Source organism: Heteronotia binoei, unplaced genomic scaffold (genome assembly GCF_032191835.1).
Source record: "Heteronotia binoei isolate CCM8104 ecotype False Entrance Well unplaced genomic scaffold, APGP_CSIRO_Hbin_v1 ptg000072l___fragment_3, whole genome shotgun sequence".
NCBI lineage: Eukaryota > Metazoa > Chordata > Lepidosauria > Squamata > Gekkonidae > Heteronotia > Heteronotia binoei.
The window spans coordinates 371,312-385,663 of NW_026799990.1; the positions used below are offsets into that span (position 1 = coordinate 371,312).

The window sequence follows — 14,352 nt, forward strand, 5'->3', positions numbered from 1 at the left end:
ACCTGTTTAGGAGAAGAGGGGAGTGGAGCCTACGTTTTTAGGTCCCCTGGCAAGGGGCTGATTGTATTGTAAGTGGCTGCCTTTGCAGAGGGCATTGGTGGGGTGGCCATTTTAACACCCTTCTTTGTGAAGGAATGTGGTGGAAAAGCACTAGAGCGGCCATTTTAGGTTTCTTTTCCCTGCTCAGGGAGTGGCGGCCATTTTAGGTGGCATTTTGAGAGGCCATTTTGTAGTTCTTCTCCTTCTGTTATAATGGCAGGTGGTAAAGGGTCGGGTAAGCCTAAGGGTAAGAAGCCAGCACCTAGGGCCCCTGCTAAGAGGGCACCACCACCGTCATCCTCGTCTGAAGAGGAGGGTGATTTAGCAGTGGATGCTAGTATTATTAGTAGGTTGAGGGCATTGGAACAGGCATCAGGTATCCCTTCACCAGGTGGAATAGAGGGGGTTAGGGCCTCTAAGAAGGGTAGGCAAGCTAATATTCTTAGAAGGCTGCCTATTCTTGAGGGCAGGTCCAGTGGAGTGCTGCCCGGCAGGGATCCTGGCCTCGGTGGTCCCGAGTTGGGTGCGGTGGTGACTGCTGGAGGTTCGGGATGTGGATTGCCACTGGTGCCTTCTGGATTTGGAGGTAGGTCTGGGGATACTTGGCAGGCTGGATCAGGGCAAGTTTGGCCATGGGGGCCTTGGGGACCAGCTGTAAGTGTTGGGCCGGGTACTTCTGCGGCAGGTGTTGGGGTGCCGGCTTCTTTGGGAGCCAGTTCACTTCCCAATTGGGGCTGGCCTAATAGACAAGGTAACATGGGTGTTCATCCTGGTTTAGGGCTTCCTGGTGTGGCAGGTTCTTTTATTGGCGGACTTTCCCCTTATGGGACGGTCCCTTTTACATCCTTGCCCTTTGGGGATGTTGCCTTGCCGCTGGGGGACCACTTGCTTCTCACAACCAGGGAGAAAATCCTGAAAGGGGAGTATGTGGACATTTTTTCTCTACTCTACCGGGAGTTGGAGAAAAAAGATAAGGAAGAGTTGGACGACAAGGAGAAAGAAAACTGAAAAAACGGAAAGTTGACAGGACATGGGCGAATTGGTTTGCCGGGGTTTTGTATTTATGTTGGGGTTATTGCTAGGGCACAGCCGTGGCAGGCAGCTGCCCTTTTTCAATATTTAGACATAATCTATAAGGGATACACAGCATTTAGTGGCTCTGCCTGGTTGCAATATGACCAGGAGTTTAGGATGAGGGCTGCAGGTTATGTTCCCAGCTAGGCCTAATCTGGGTGATCACTCTGATAGCGGTCACCCGGTGAGCAGGTCGGCAATGGCGTCTTCGGCTTCCTCCAGCTCTTCCCGTGGTTCCACGGGGCAGGCGGTTCAACGCCGCTTGCTCTGCTGGGAATACGGGTCTTTGGGAGTGTGTAACAGGAAGGCTAGCCAGTTCAAGCACGAATGCCCCATGTGTGAGGGGTCAAACTCCTTTGACAGCTGCCCCAGAGCGAGGGGAAGAAAAAATGCAAAGAAGCCTGGTGGGGGTGGTGGATCCTATCCAGCTAAGAAAGGGGCCCAGCCCGATAAGGGTGGGGCCCCTTGAGCGTTGTCTATCGAGGTATCCTCGAAGGGCTGACAGTTTGTATTTGTTAGAAGGTTTTAAAGTTGGTTTTAGGATTCCTTTTTAAGGGCCTCGGGTTCCTTTTTTGGCTGGGAACCTTAAGTTAGTTCAGGGTTTGGAACACGTAGTTAGGGATAAGATAGCCAAGGAGTTGGCAGAGGGTAGGATTTTGGGTCCTTTCTGTCATCCTCCGGTGGGTAATCTTAGGGTTTCACCTTTGGGCGTGGTGCCAAAAAAGGCGCCTGGTGAATTTCGTTTGATTCATCATCTCTCCTTTCCCAGGGGAAAGTCTGTGAATGATGGGATTCCTGAGCATTTATGCTCAGTCAGGTATACTCATTTTGACCAGGCAGTTGCCATGATCAGACACTGTGAGGTGGGGGCAGAGCAGGCAAAATGCGATATTAAATCTGCATTTCGCCTCTTACCAGTTCATCCCGAGGATTTCGAGCTTTTGGGGGTTTTCTTTGAGGGCCAGTTTTACATGGACAGAACATCGCCAATGGGCTGCTCTGTTTCATGTTCTGCTTTCGAGCGCTTCAACACATTTTTGGAATGGGCTGTGAAGGTGAAAGTAGGATTACAGGATGTTGTTCATTATTTGGACAACTACCTTTTTGTGGGTCCTGAGGGGACGGGCCGTTGTGGCCAGCTCCTGTCAGGTTTTACTGAACTGGCGGCTGAGCTTGTGGTCCCTTTGGCCCCTGAGAAAACGGAAGGTCCAGTCCAGAAACTGACCTTTTTAGGAATCGAGATGGATACTGTTGCACAGCAGTCTAGGGTACTTTTTCAGAAGATAGTGGAGTTGAGGGCTATAATTTTTGCTTTTCTCCTCAAAAAGAAGGTTACTCTGCTGGAGTTACAGCAGCTGGTGGGGCACCTTAACTTTGTGTGCAAAGTGGTTGCTCCTGGGAGGGCCTTTCTTAGGCGGCTGTGTGATGCTATGGCAGGGTTACACCTGCCTCAGCATAGAACTCGGGTTACCTGCAGCATGAGGGATGATTTGAGGGTTTGGCAGGAATTTTTGGAGTCTTTCAATGGAGTCTCCTTTTGGAGAGACATGAAGCTCGAAGCTGAGCTTCAGGTCATGTCTGATGCTGCTGGTTTTTTGGGTTTTGGAGTCTATTTCCATGGACATTGGTGTGCGGATAGTTGGCCTGACTCCTGGGTAAAGGTTGGTGTGAACCGGGATCTTACGTTTCGTGAGTTCTTTCCTAGTTTAGTCGCGGTTTGGCTGTGGGGGAAGGATATGGCCAATCACACTGTCCATTTTTGGTGTGATAATATGGCGGTAGTCCACGTCATTAATTCTCTTTCATCCAAATTGCAACAGGTGATGAGGTTGGTGAGGGCCTTCACTCTGCACTGTTTGCGGCTTAATATTATGTTTTTAGCCAAGCATGTTCCTGGGGTAAGTAACAGGGTGGCTGACGCTCTCTCTCGTAAACAGACGGGGAGGTTTCGTCAGCTGGCCCCAGATGCCGACAGAGAGGCGGTGCCAATGCCCCAGGAGCTATGGCTGATTGGAGAGCCAAGGCCTGCAGAGCAATAGGCCTAGCCATTGCACCCAGCACAAGGAAGTCTTATGAACGGGCTGTGCAGCAGTTTGAAGACTTTAGGGCTGAGGTAGGGTATCGCATCGATTGGCCCCTCCTGATGGAGCAGTTGCTCCACTACTGTGTTTCACTTCAAGATAAGGGATTGGCCATGCGATCCATCAGGGGGCGCCTGTCAGCATTGGCTTTTGCCAGTAAGGTGCTGGGTTATAGGGAAGAGACAGGTGACTTTTGGCTGCAGAAGATGCTGGAGGGGCGGGCCAGAGAGGCTGGACCCAGAGGTTGACACGTGGATTCCTATGTCTCCGTCGATTCTGTGTGGTTTGAGAGGGGTTTGGGACGTGGTATGTGCTTCTTCTTTTGAAGCATGTTTGTTCCATGCTGCGTCCCTAGTGGCCTTTTGGGGGGCTTTGAGAGTTAAGTGAACTGGTGGCACAATCCAGAAACGATGTTTCTGGTAAGGCTCTATTATTGAGGGATATTAGGCTGTCTGAGGGTAGGGCTGTGATTACTGTCCGTCGCTGTAAGACGGATCAGTTAAAGAAAGGTGTTGTACTTGAGTTGGGTAGCTGCTCAGAGCTTGAACTGTGTCCGGTTACCACGTTGGCTGCTTATTTGCTAGCCCGGGGCCCCGATAAGGGGGTTTTGTTTTGCAATCGCGATGGTAGCCTATTGACGAATCATCAGTTTTGGGCGGTGATGTCCCGGGCTTTAGGTAAACTGGGTTTGATGGGGGTGCGGTTTGGGACCCACTCCTTTAGGATTGGGGCAGCCTCAACTGCTGCCGCCAGGGGTATCCTTCCTCTTCTATTCAGCACTTGGGCCATTGGCATTCATCGGCTTACGATTCTTATGTTCGACCATTTCTTATGCCTTAGGTAGCTTGTTATTGGTTGTTACTGGTCATGTGCCTATTTAACTGTTCTTTCTCTTTAGATGTTGTTGTTCCTGGCCAGAGAAGCCGAGTTCTCATCTGCGGCCATAGCCACGTGTTTTGGGCCGCTCACCAGGCAAGGAGAACTTTGGTCAGCTCTCAGCTGGGACTCAGCCAACATGTTGGTATTGAATGGCGGGGGCGCCGGGGCCTTCAGTGGCCGGGCCTGGTGCCTTTGTTATTTCAAGATAGAGCGGGTCCTCCTCCCCAGGTTTTAATGGTTCACCTGGAAGGCAATGATTTGGGGCTTTTAAAGGGCAAGGCCTTAATTTGGCAAGCCCGTGACGACTTTCAGCACATTAGGGAGCGATGGCCTGGGACCATCATAGTGTGGTCAGCCATGCTGCTCCGCCTTGTTTGGCGTTGCGCTTGGGACCCTGCAGCTACAGAAAGGGCCCGGTATAAGGTTAATAAGGAGATTAAAAAGGTGTTAGAAGGGGGGTTGGGCCACTAATTGCCCCATCCAGACATTTCGACGAAATTTCCTGACCTCTACAGAGGGAATGGGGTGCATCTCTCGGAAAAGGGTAACATGCTTTTCCTGAGAGATTTGCAGCAAGAGTTGCGGGTGGCTTTGGGCCTCCCAGTGAGTGCTAAGCCCTAAGTAGAGACTTGGCCTTAGTTGTGGCAGGTTTGGGGGGTTTAGCGCACTATGTGGCTAGGGGAGGACTGTGAAGCATCCTCCTTTGGGGAATTAGGGGTCTGGCATGATCAACCTTGGGGTTTGAAGACCCGGGTTTGGAGAATGCAGACTGTCCTGGAGGCACGGCTAGGGGGTGCCTTTCCGTCGAGATGTGCGTCTGGGTTTGGGCCCTCTGGTGCGTGTCTCCCTGCTGGGCCTGCCTGGAGGGAGCTGAGTCACTCAGCTCCGGCTGGGGGGCCGGGTCTCTCGCCCACTAATGGCAGGAGAGTGGTCATAGTGACCCCTAGCCCTGGCCAGGCTGCTGTTTGGGTTCCCTTGCCGTGGTTCATGTTGTTTAATAAAGTGGCCCAATTATATTCCAAGGCATTGTGTCTTGACTCTTTATTCCAACCTTGGGGGGTAATCTGGGGCTTGCAGACTGCAGCATAGCTGCTAGGCTGCTTCAGCCCGGTTTGCCTCCCTGGGAGGGAGGAGTCAGGGCTCACCCGTTTGGATGCGCAATGTTGGGGGTGGGGTCTAGCCGTTTTAACGGCCAGCTCCCCACTCCCTCTGTGCTGTTCTTGAGGAATGGCCCTCCCGCCCGCCCTGTCTGTTATGTAGGCATTTGCTGGTTGCCTCATTTGGGGAGCTGGGTAGGAATTTTTTATGCCCCAGCAGATTGGCTGTTGCTGTGGTGTGTTTTTCGCCTACTCTGCATAGCACTGCAGTGGATTGTGGAATTGGCTATCAGGAGGTGCTGTTAAATTGGCGGTCACTTTAGTTGGCACGTTTTTGGAGTTTAGGGCACTATGTGGCTAGGGGAGGACTGTGAAGCATCCCCCTTTTGGGGAATTAGGGGTCTGGCATGATCAACCTTGGGGTTTGAAGACCCGGTTTTGGAGAATGCAGACCATCCTGGAGGCACGGCTAGAGGGTGCCTTTCCGTCGAGACGTGCGTCTGGGTTTGGGCCCTCTGGTACGTGCCTCCCTGCTGGGCCTGCCTGGAGGGAGCTGAGTCACTCAGCTCCAGCTGGGGGGCTGGGTCTCTCACCCGCTAATGGCAGGGGAGCGGTTGCAGTGACCCCTAGCCCTGGCCAGGCCGCTGGTTGGGTTCCCTTGCCGTGGTTCATGTTGTTTAAGAAAGTGGCCCAATTTTATTCCAAGGCATTGTGTCTGACTCTTTATTCCAAACTTAGGTGGCAATAATGAATTCCTGCCTAACTCTGCTTTCCGAAGCTGCTCTCGCTTACTTTGTAACGTTCTTGTGTGAAGTTTTTCATGTGCATTAAATTACACTAAGGTGCCTTGATTTTAACAGGCAAAATATGTTTTGGCAAACTTGCAGTTCATGACTAAAGATGTTTATTGCACAAAATTCATACTGGCCCCCTCTCTATACTACAAGAGCATTCAAAATAGCTAAGGTTCAAAGGTTGTATAAACAGCACCAAACATCATTTGTTCTACCACCAATAATCCTCTCTTGGTTGAAGAAAGCAGCTTCCAGAAAAGAATCCATCTACATTCACAGGGCAAAGGGCTACGTCAGGACCAATGCAGGTCAAATGCAATGAAGATACCAAAATATCAATTAATTCACATGCCTGATTACTTGCTTCTTATATATTATTATGAAGTGGAAACTTATTCCACTATAGTTAGCTCCAGTGGTCATTTAACTAAACAGCACATATGAAAATCAAGTGTTTCTACATTCCCTTCCCTGTTTTAGACACCACACTAAAATAAGAAAATTATTAGCATAATTAGTTTGTATTTATGAAATCTGAGTTGGCTCAAATTTGCAGATAAGCACATCAGAAGGTAGAAATCTAACAGCTATCCTACAAGTTTTCTATCAACTGCCAGAAAAACCATTGAAGGCGCACACAGAGCCCACTGGCCTTTAGTAAAGGACCTGACTTTTTCCCCCAGGCCACTGAGTTCAGGAGTGGACTTAGGGGGTAAAAACAGCGCTGGAAAGGGACCCACCCTCCAGACAGAGGGGGCAAGGAAGGAAGAACAGGTCCTCTCTTGCCCTGTGCAGGGCTGATGCCAGCAGCTCATGGAAACAGCTCAGATATGATCCACACAGGGCTAGGCCACTGGCTCATGGCAGCAGCTTGTGCTTGACCCACAAAAGACCTTGGGCCATGAAGGACCCAGATGGGGGCAGTCCCCCAGAGCCACTGGCCCCGTGGGATGTTTCCCAATGACTTCAGTGGCCAATCTGTCCCTGACTGAGTTGGATTGACCTGAAGGATTTTCAAAAGTTACATGAAGAGATTTATTTTTAAAACAAGATTAAGCATACACTTTAAAGTTAAAAGTTGTACTTCAGATGAGACTCTGTGTTGAAAATTCCACATACCTGAAGCTTTCGTTTCTTTCTTGATAGGCTTCCTGTCCAGTCACTGATCCGACGCATTCGACTTTTTAATGTTTCTTTCTTGGCTGCCTCATCATTGAGGGCTGCAGATTTCCTACATGGAAGTGTATAGGAAGAGTACTGTGGAGGTGTTCTGTGGTCTACTTTGGAAGGAACATCTATGTCAGAGGTAAATGAAACACGATTGCTTAAACTGACATGAGTATTGATGTAATCTGCAGAAAGCCCAATTTCAGGGATTTGACAGTTTCTAAGACTTGTATCTTGATACACGTCATGGAGTGAAGAGAGAGATGCACTTTGGTTTAAGGGTTTCTTGCAGTCATTCTGGGGAAAACTGACTTGAATTCTTGTATCTGGGGTGCTCCTGGATATGTATGGTCCATCCAGTTCATTTATCTCTCCATTATTGCCCCAGGGAGCATCATACCACGAACACTCAGAGCTAATGGAGCTTCCTTTACTGGATCTAAGTCTTGAGTCAGAGGCAGACAAGCAATGGCTTCCAGCATAATCTGTACTGGAAGTATCCTTCACTTCAAGCAGGTTATTCCTTTCAGACTCAGTAGGTGAGTACCGTAACAGTTGTACTGGTCCACTGGATTCCTCTCTGGAGACAGTGCTATTGCTGCTGCTGTTATGAAATTCAACCCTTAAGCACCCATCCAACTTCCCCAGTGTCTTAATGAGGACCTTTGGGCTCATTCGATCATCTGATGGTGGAGTTGATGCTAAGCTTTCATTCTTCCCATAGCAATTTAAGAAGTGCCCGTTACACTCTCTGGAAGCAACATGGTTGCTTTTAGCTCCAACGTCAATATAGTGAAAACCATTCTCTGGCAAAAATGCAGCATTATTACACCCTTGGCTGTAGTTCCCCAAGGTCTGTGTTCGATGTTTGTTATGCATACTGTTCTTAGGAACTTTCACCACTGTGTCCCCAAGTCTAGAAGAATAAGGCTGAGCATTTTTGAAATGTGAAAGGCAGTTTCTGGCTAATGATCGGGATTTGTAATTTGCACCATTGATGCTATGATCCCATCCATGTGATGAGCAGGACTTCTCATCTTTAGCGTGGATAGCATGGATTCTGAGAGAGCGAGGCTTCTGCTTAGCACCTGATGTTGTATTAGCATGATTTTTTGTTCCCTGAAGGCTGTACTGGCTTTCTGAATTCCCCATTTTTCACTAAATAACAGAATATCACAAACAGATGTGAGTTATTAATAAACTTTTTTAGTCTTTCAAATGAACACCTAAATGTGTTTGCTTCTAAAGAAACCCAGTTTATTTGACCACTTGGTTCTAGGTGACAAAGACCAGGTTGCACTGAAGTTGCTAATGAAGCTTCCTTGCATTTCAAATGTAATTAATCAAGAGAAACTATATAAATGAATAGAAGACTCTCCTTCATTCAGTAAGCAAGTTCTTCTCCATACAGCCTACATTCAGAAGACTGAAACTCATATCTGTAATTTTTGCACAACAGTGAAGTCATCAAGTGAGTAAGACATGAACTGATGATGATGTAAAATCTACCTTCTATCTTATATGCCAATAGTTAAAATGTAGCCGAACGCATGGATAGGAGCCACAATGACAGTAAACAGACAGTTCTGCAAATTTGGAGGATATCCCAGGTTTGCAGAAAAATCTGGAAACTTTTTTAAAAAAAAATACACTGAAGGATTTAAATCCATGCGCAGATAAAAGACTTATTGTTGCTCTGGAGAGCCAGTGGCAGCAGAGTCTGACAGCAGCTTTGGGTTGGGAGCTGCTCCTGGCCTGGTTGTGGTGGCAGTGGAGTCTGGGAGCTGCTCTGTGCTCAAGGCTGGTGGTAGCAGAGTCCAGGAACTGCTCCAGGTTCACAGTGGCTCCTGGACAATGCAGCCAAGGTGTTCAGACGTAGCTGAGAAGGCCTAGAGCTATGTTGAGCTTGCCAACAGGAAGGGAGAGATGGGATTTCCCCTGTGTGTCTAGCAGGCCTCCATTTATTTCTATATATTTAACTAATTAAAATTTTAAGTGAGTTCTTGCTGTGAATTAAAAATTAAGTTGCAAAAATATAGTTAAGAGTATTACAACTTGATCTGACATCTGCCTTTAAGGCAAAATGAATATGGCCATCAATAATCTGTAATTATGACATAGTATGGTAACTGGGGAGTGGAGCAAGGCTGCATAGCTAGGCTTGTTCCTAACTCTTTCAGACCTAGATTTAGAGAGACACTTAAGTCTTCACCTCGTCTTGCATTTATTAATTTTACTGTCAGAAACTTAGCCTGGAAACCTGTATAATGTGCCAGCTCTAGACCAATTTCATGATGTACTGAAGTAGCTTCCAATTTGGCAATGGCTTTCATTATAACTGCATATAACCTTTGAAACAGCTGGAGCAAGCAGGGATCCCACTGCCTTACCACACTGTTCAAAATGATGGTTTATGAAGTTAAACTACCTTTTAATGCTTTTTTTTAATCATCTCCTATTCTATCAGACTTCACAAAATTGTGCTAAATATTTGTAAAGGCCTGTGTTAGACATACCTGTGGAATTGCTCAACAAGAGATGGAATTAGCAGTTTGTGGTGTCCTTAGCATTATCTTGATACCAAGTTCTCCAAACACAGACAAAGTTCCTTGTAACATTACTGCAAACAAATAAAAAAGGAAATGTCTCAATTAAAAAAACCGATACATTTTCATAGTTTACTACAGACATTCATGTAGCATCCTAGAGATCACAGCAGCTACTTTTGAGCAAACAAGTCAGAAGTACGAAAGCTAATGCAAGAAGCTTTTTTTCTCCTCCAGTGCTATAAGGTAAGTGTATTTCAGACAAATAATTGTTCCATTACATGAACAAGCCTGAGGGATCTCCTTATGCTTGTATGCCATCTTCCTCCTTTCTGGTTAAAAAAACCAGTCACCCTTACTCCTTTCATGGGAAATCATTGATTCCCAAAATTACAAACTCTGGTTTGTTATCTTTTCTCCAAATTAAACATAAATAGTATTATTTACAAACCTGGTTTGGAAAGAAGAGATCAATTAATGGTTTGTTGTTCTGACAAAACGAGAAACAATGATTTACCACTAAACCAGAAAGAATTATTTTTCACATCATGCACAAGGGGAAGGGAGAGGAACATGTAAGAGCAGAGATCCCCAATGTTCATTCATGGAATGGTAAACCATGGATTATCTTCACAAATGCACTATGCCACACTACTGAAATACATTCTTTCTCTGAAGTCACAAACACGTGAATTGGACCAATAAATAATGAGTTTCATCATTACAATGCAGAACACAGGGGAAACAGAGATACGATTCTTCATATTCTAGCTCAGGGATATGGAACGTTGGCTCTCCAGATGTTTTTTGCCTACAACTCCCATCAGCCCCAGCCATTGGCCATGCTGGCTGAGGCTGATGGGAGTTGTAGGCAAAAAACATCTGGAGAGCCAACGTTCCTAGCTAATACTATTTAGATAAGAATGTTAATAAGACTATAATTACTTCAGCTAAACTAAGTCTTTCAAGGATGAGCAGTCAGTTTCAAAATTCCTTCTGTTTGATACCAGATAAGTCTATTTTAAAACAATTCCTTCTATCAAGGCAAGATAAAAGTCAGAAGGTTGAAAACAACTTAGCATTTTTAGGAGCAAAGAAACAAGCATCTCTCCCTCCAAGTCTACGCAGTCTCTTCTGCTTGATAACGGAAGATGATTGGGAATTTGGCTATGTAACTCACAGTACAACCTGATCCATTTCTGTATACTGGCAACCCTGTAGGAATTCCAGCTGTAACCCCAAGGTGAAAGGCCACTGTTTAATTCACTCATCCAGCTTGCTTGCTGGCAACCTCTCTATCTGTGTTTTAAAGCTGATGAGCTAACAAGGACAGCAACCAAAAAGGCAGCAGCAGTCTCAGCGCAGACAGACCACAAGGCAAAGGCAGCTACCAAGAGTGACCTACTTCCTCAGAGAATATAAAAGATGGCTTGTAAAGTCAAAAGCAGGTATCACCTTTCTATAACGCTGCTGCAGGTTTTAAACTGTAAAGTAAACCATGAAAAAAATCCAAAAATCCAAATGTATTTCTGAGAACAATTCTTTAGAGCTCCAAACAAAACTAGGTGCTTAGGTGATCCATGCTCTACTAAATACAGATTGTGAAATCTAGATTTCTACAAATCAAACTAACATTCCATTTTAATTTTTGTTCTGCCTATTGAAATTCTCCCTCATCACAATAGGAAGTCTTAGAAGTCTTTTGCCAACCTTCCAGTTAACAAACTTAAAAGTCACAAAGATGCCTTAACATACTCTGGAAAAGGCCTTAGTGGACGATAAGCAAGTGAGTGACAAAAGGTTTGTCTGAATAACTTTGCATTTTAAGAAGCAACTGTGTCTACAGTTATGACTTTTACTGCTTTTCTTTCTTGTAAATACTAATTGCTCGCAAGTATAAATTTCACCCACACAAAAACACAGTTTAGAGTATCAAGCGCTATATTGTGCTCCATACTAGAGATAAAGACAAAACAATGCAAAGAACTGGAAGGCAAACACTATATAAATTTTGCAAGCTTCCATTTACTGAATAAATGTAAATCATTAGGGGACTGCCAACCAACCCACCACAGGAAAGTCACCAAGCAGGGTATTTATATTCAAAACCTATGTTACAGGAGCATAAACCGCATTCACAGGGTTACTTTCAGAAAATGATTCCTATTCATAAAAGGACATAAAACCCAATTTGTCTAAAGACTCAGTCAAAGACCATCTGGTCTGCACTGTGATTGACTATACAGACTGGGTAATCCTTTTTAACGGTGTGGGTAATAAGCAAGCTGCTGTTATTAGACCCCAATATAACAGCATCAGTTCTTCAGACTTAAGCCACTGGTACAGCTTCCATTGTGTACTGATACAATGATGATGGTTAATGAATACGTTTATCAGAGGTAGATAACGCAAAATGAGCTGACTTGGAGAACAATGAGCAGTTAAGACTACAGTCAATGCCTGTGGAAAGTGCTACCATAGGTCATTTTTTCTTATAATTCAAGAAAACTTCCAAGCAGCAGAAAACGAGCATGTGGTACCCTGCCAACAATTAAGCTTATGTGCTTCAATCTAAATTATTCTAGATAAGAAATAAAGACTGCATCCACATCAGGAGCATGAAAATGTACCACCACTACAACATAGTAACAGTAACAGGCTGTACAGGAACAAGTGGGAATGACATCCATTCCACACACATACACCTCTTCTACAAGCTGTGAGCTACTGCCATCACTACACCCTTCCCCCTTTTGCTTACTAAAAAGGTAAAGGTAGTCCCCTGTGCAAGCACCAGTCGTTTTCGACTCTGGAGTGACGTTGCTTTCACAACATTTTCACGGCAGACTTTTTACAGGGTGGTTTGCCATTGCCTTCCCCAGTCATCTACACTTTCCCCCCAGCAAGCTGGGTACTCATTTTACCTACCTCAGAAGGATGGAAGGCTGAGTCAACCTGGAGCTGGCTAACTGAACCAGCTCCTGCTGGGATAGAACTCAGGTTGGGAGCAGAGGGCTCCGACAGCAGTACTGCAGCTTTACCACTCTGCGCCACAGGGCTCTTTTTTGCTTACTACAGCTGTGCAAAACCACAATGCCACTGAGTCCCCTGCAGTCCATAAACAGCCCCTTCCCTTTCACATTGTTTGTCCCTACTGAGCCATGCTATAAAGCTACAGCAGCTGTGTAGGAATAGGGAGAAAGGCCTTTAAAAGGCTAAAAAGGCAGATGGATGTGGAGTTTACTTCTGTCTTTCTGAAGGGAACGTTTAGCTTCATCCCACCCCCTCAGGGCTCTGTGGCTTAGCGGTAGAGCTTGGCATGCAGAAGGTCCCAGGCTGAATCAGTGGACTCTCCAGGAAAAAAGAGTGTGGCAGCAGGTGATGTGAAAGGCATCCACCTCAGACCCTGGAGAGTTGCCACCACTCTGAGTAGACAATACTTACCTTAATGAACCAATGGGTTGATTCAACATAAGGCAGCTTCATGTGTTTGCAATGCCCCGTGATAGAGTATCCAGGAGGATTCTCCAACTGCAGTTCTCCTGCTGTTTCCTTTTCACTTTGATGTTTATATTTTCTTGGAGTAAAAGGGAGCATCCATGTGAGGTCGTGCTCCATCTGCACACATTTGGCTCTTGGTTTTACCTCCATTACTCTGCGGCTCTCCTGCTGTCTTTTCCCCTTTCAGTGAACCAGAACAAACAATAGTGTTGGATCCTAAAACAACCACACACAGCTAAAGTTCATGGAAGATATTTCAGACATGATCCCATTCCTGTCCTCCATGACCCCCTTCTCTTTTTTTCTGAAGTTCAGGGTACTTTCAAAAATCATGTAAGAAGTGGCCCAAACATGAAAATGGGCTGAAAACACTCTACCCAAACTCTTGCACAAAGCAAAAAAGGGGTAATTTCTGCCAATTCGTCTTCCAAAAGGTCCTAACGTTTCATGCTGAATGATTCCCAAAAGAACCTGCCTCACTGCATTCATGGATTTGGGGAATCCATCCTAATGATCTGCTGGCTTCTTATTGGTATTTTATCCTGCAATGCTCATCACAACCATCATATGACTGTATAGACTACAGAGGAGTATTAAGGAAAAGAAGGTGCCATCAAGATGCAACCAGCTCAGACCCAAACCATGGGGTGTTCCAGGCAAGAGAGGAGCAGAGGAGGTTTGCCATTGCCTTCTTCCTTGATGGTCTCCCATACAAGTACTGAGCACAGCTAACCCTGCTTAACTCCCAGATTCTGGCTAAGCCAGGCTATTGAGGCTACTAACATAAATAAGCATAACCAGTTTTGGAGATGGTTTCAGGTGGGTAGCCATGATGTTCTGAGCAAATATTTGAACCCAGTAGCACTTTAAAGATCATCAATATTTCCAGGATACAAGCTTTCAAGAGTCAAAGCTCCCTTCAACAGGTATCTCACAAGGGAAACTTTGGGCGTTTTCGCACTGACCTTAATCGGCAGCGACGTCCCTCTTCACCGCGCAGGATCTGCGCGGATTTCGCACCAATTGCTGCGGAGCACCCGGAAGAGCCGCAAAGTCCCGCGGCTTTTGCGGCGCAAATGGAAACTGGTTTTTGGCGGTTTCCATTTGCGCCGCAAAAGCCGCGGGACTTTGCGGCTCCTCCGGGTGCTCTGCAGCAATTGGTGTGAAATCCGCG

The 14,352-nt window shown here is 46.0% G+C and overlaps 1 protein-coding gene across 1 annotated transcript in view; it reads right to left on the minus strand.

Annotated features, from left to right (window-relative positions):
• Positions 1-14,352, minus strand: part of LOC132590507 (rho guanine nucleotide exchange factor TIAM2-like) — a 314,104-nt gene that overhangs the window by 176,220 nt on the left and 123,532 nt on the right. Inside the window, exons 3-4 of the mRNA XM_060263413.1 lie at positions 9,648-9,751; positions 7,084-8,289 (exon numbers count right to left, since the gene is read on the minus strand). Of these exons, the coding sequence (XP_060119396.1) occupies positions 7,084-8,283 (1,200 nt within the window). The 5' untranslated portion in view covers positions 8,284-8,289; positions 9,648-9,751. The remainder of the gene's footprint in view (positions 1-7,083; positions 8,290-9,647; positions 9,752-14,352) is intronic.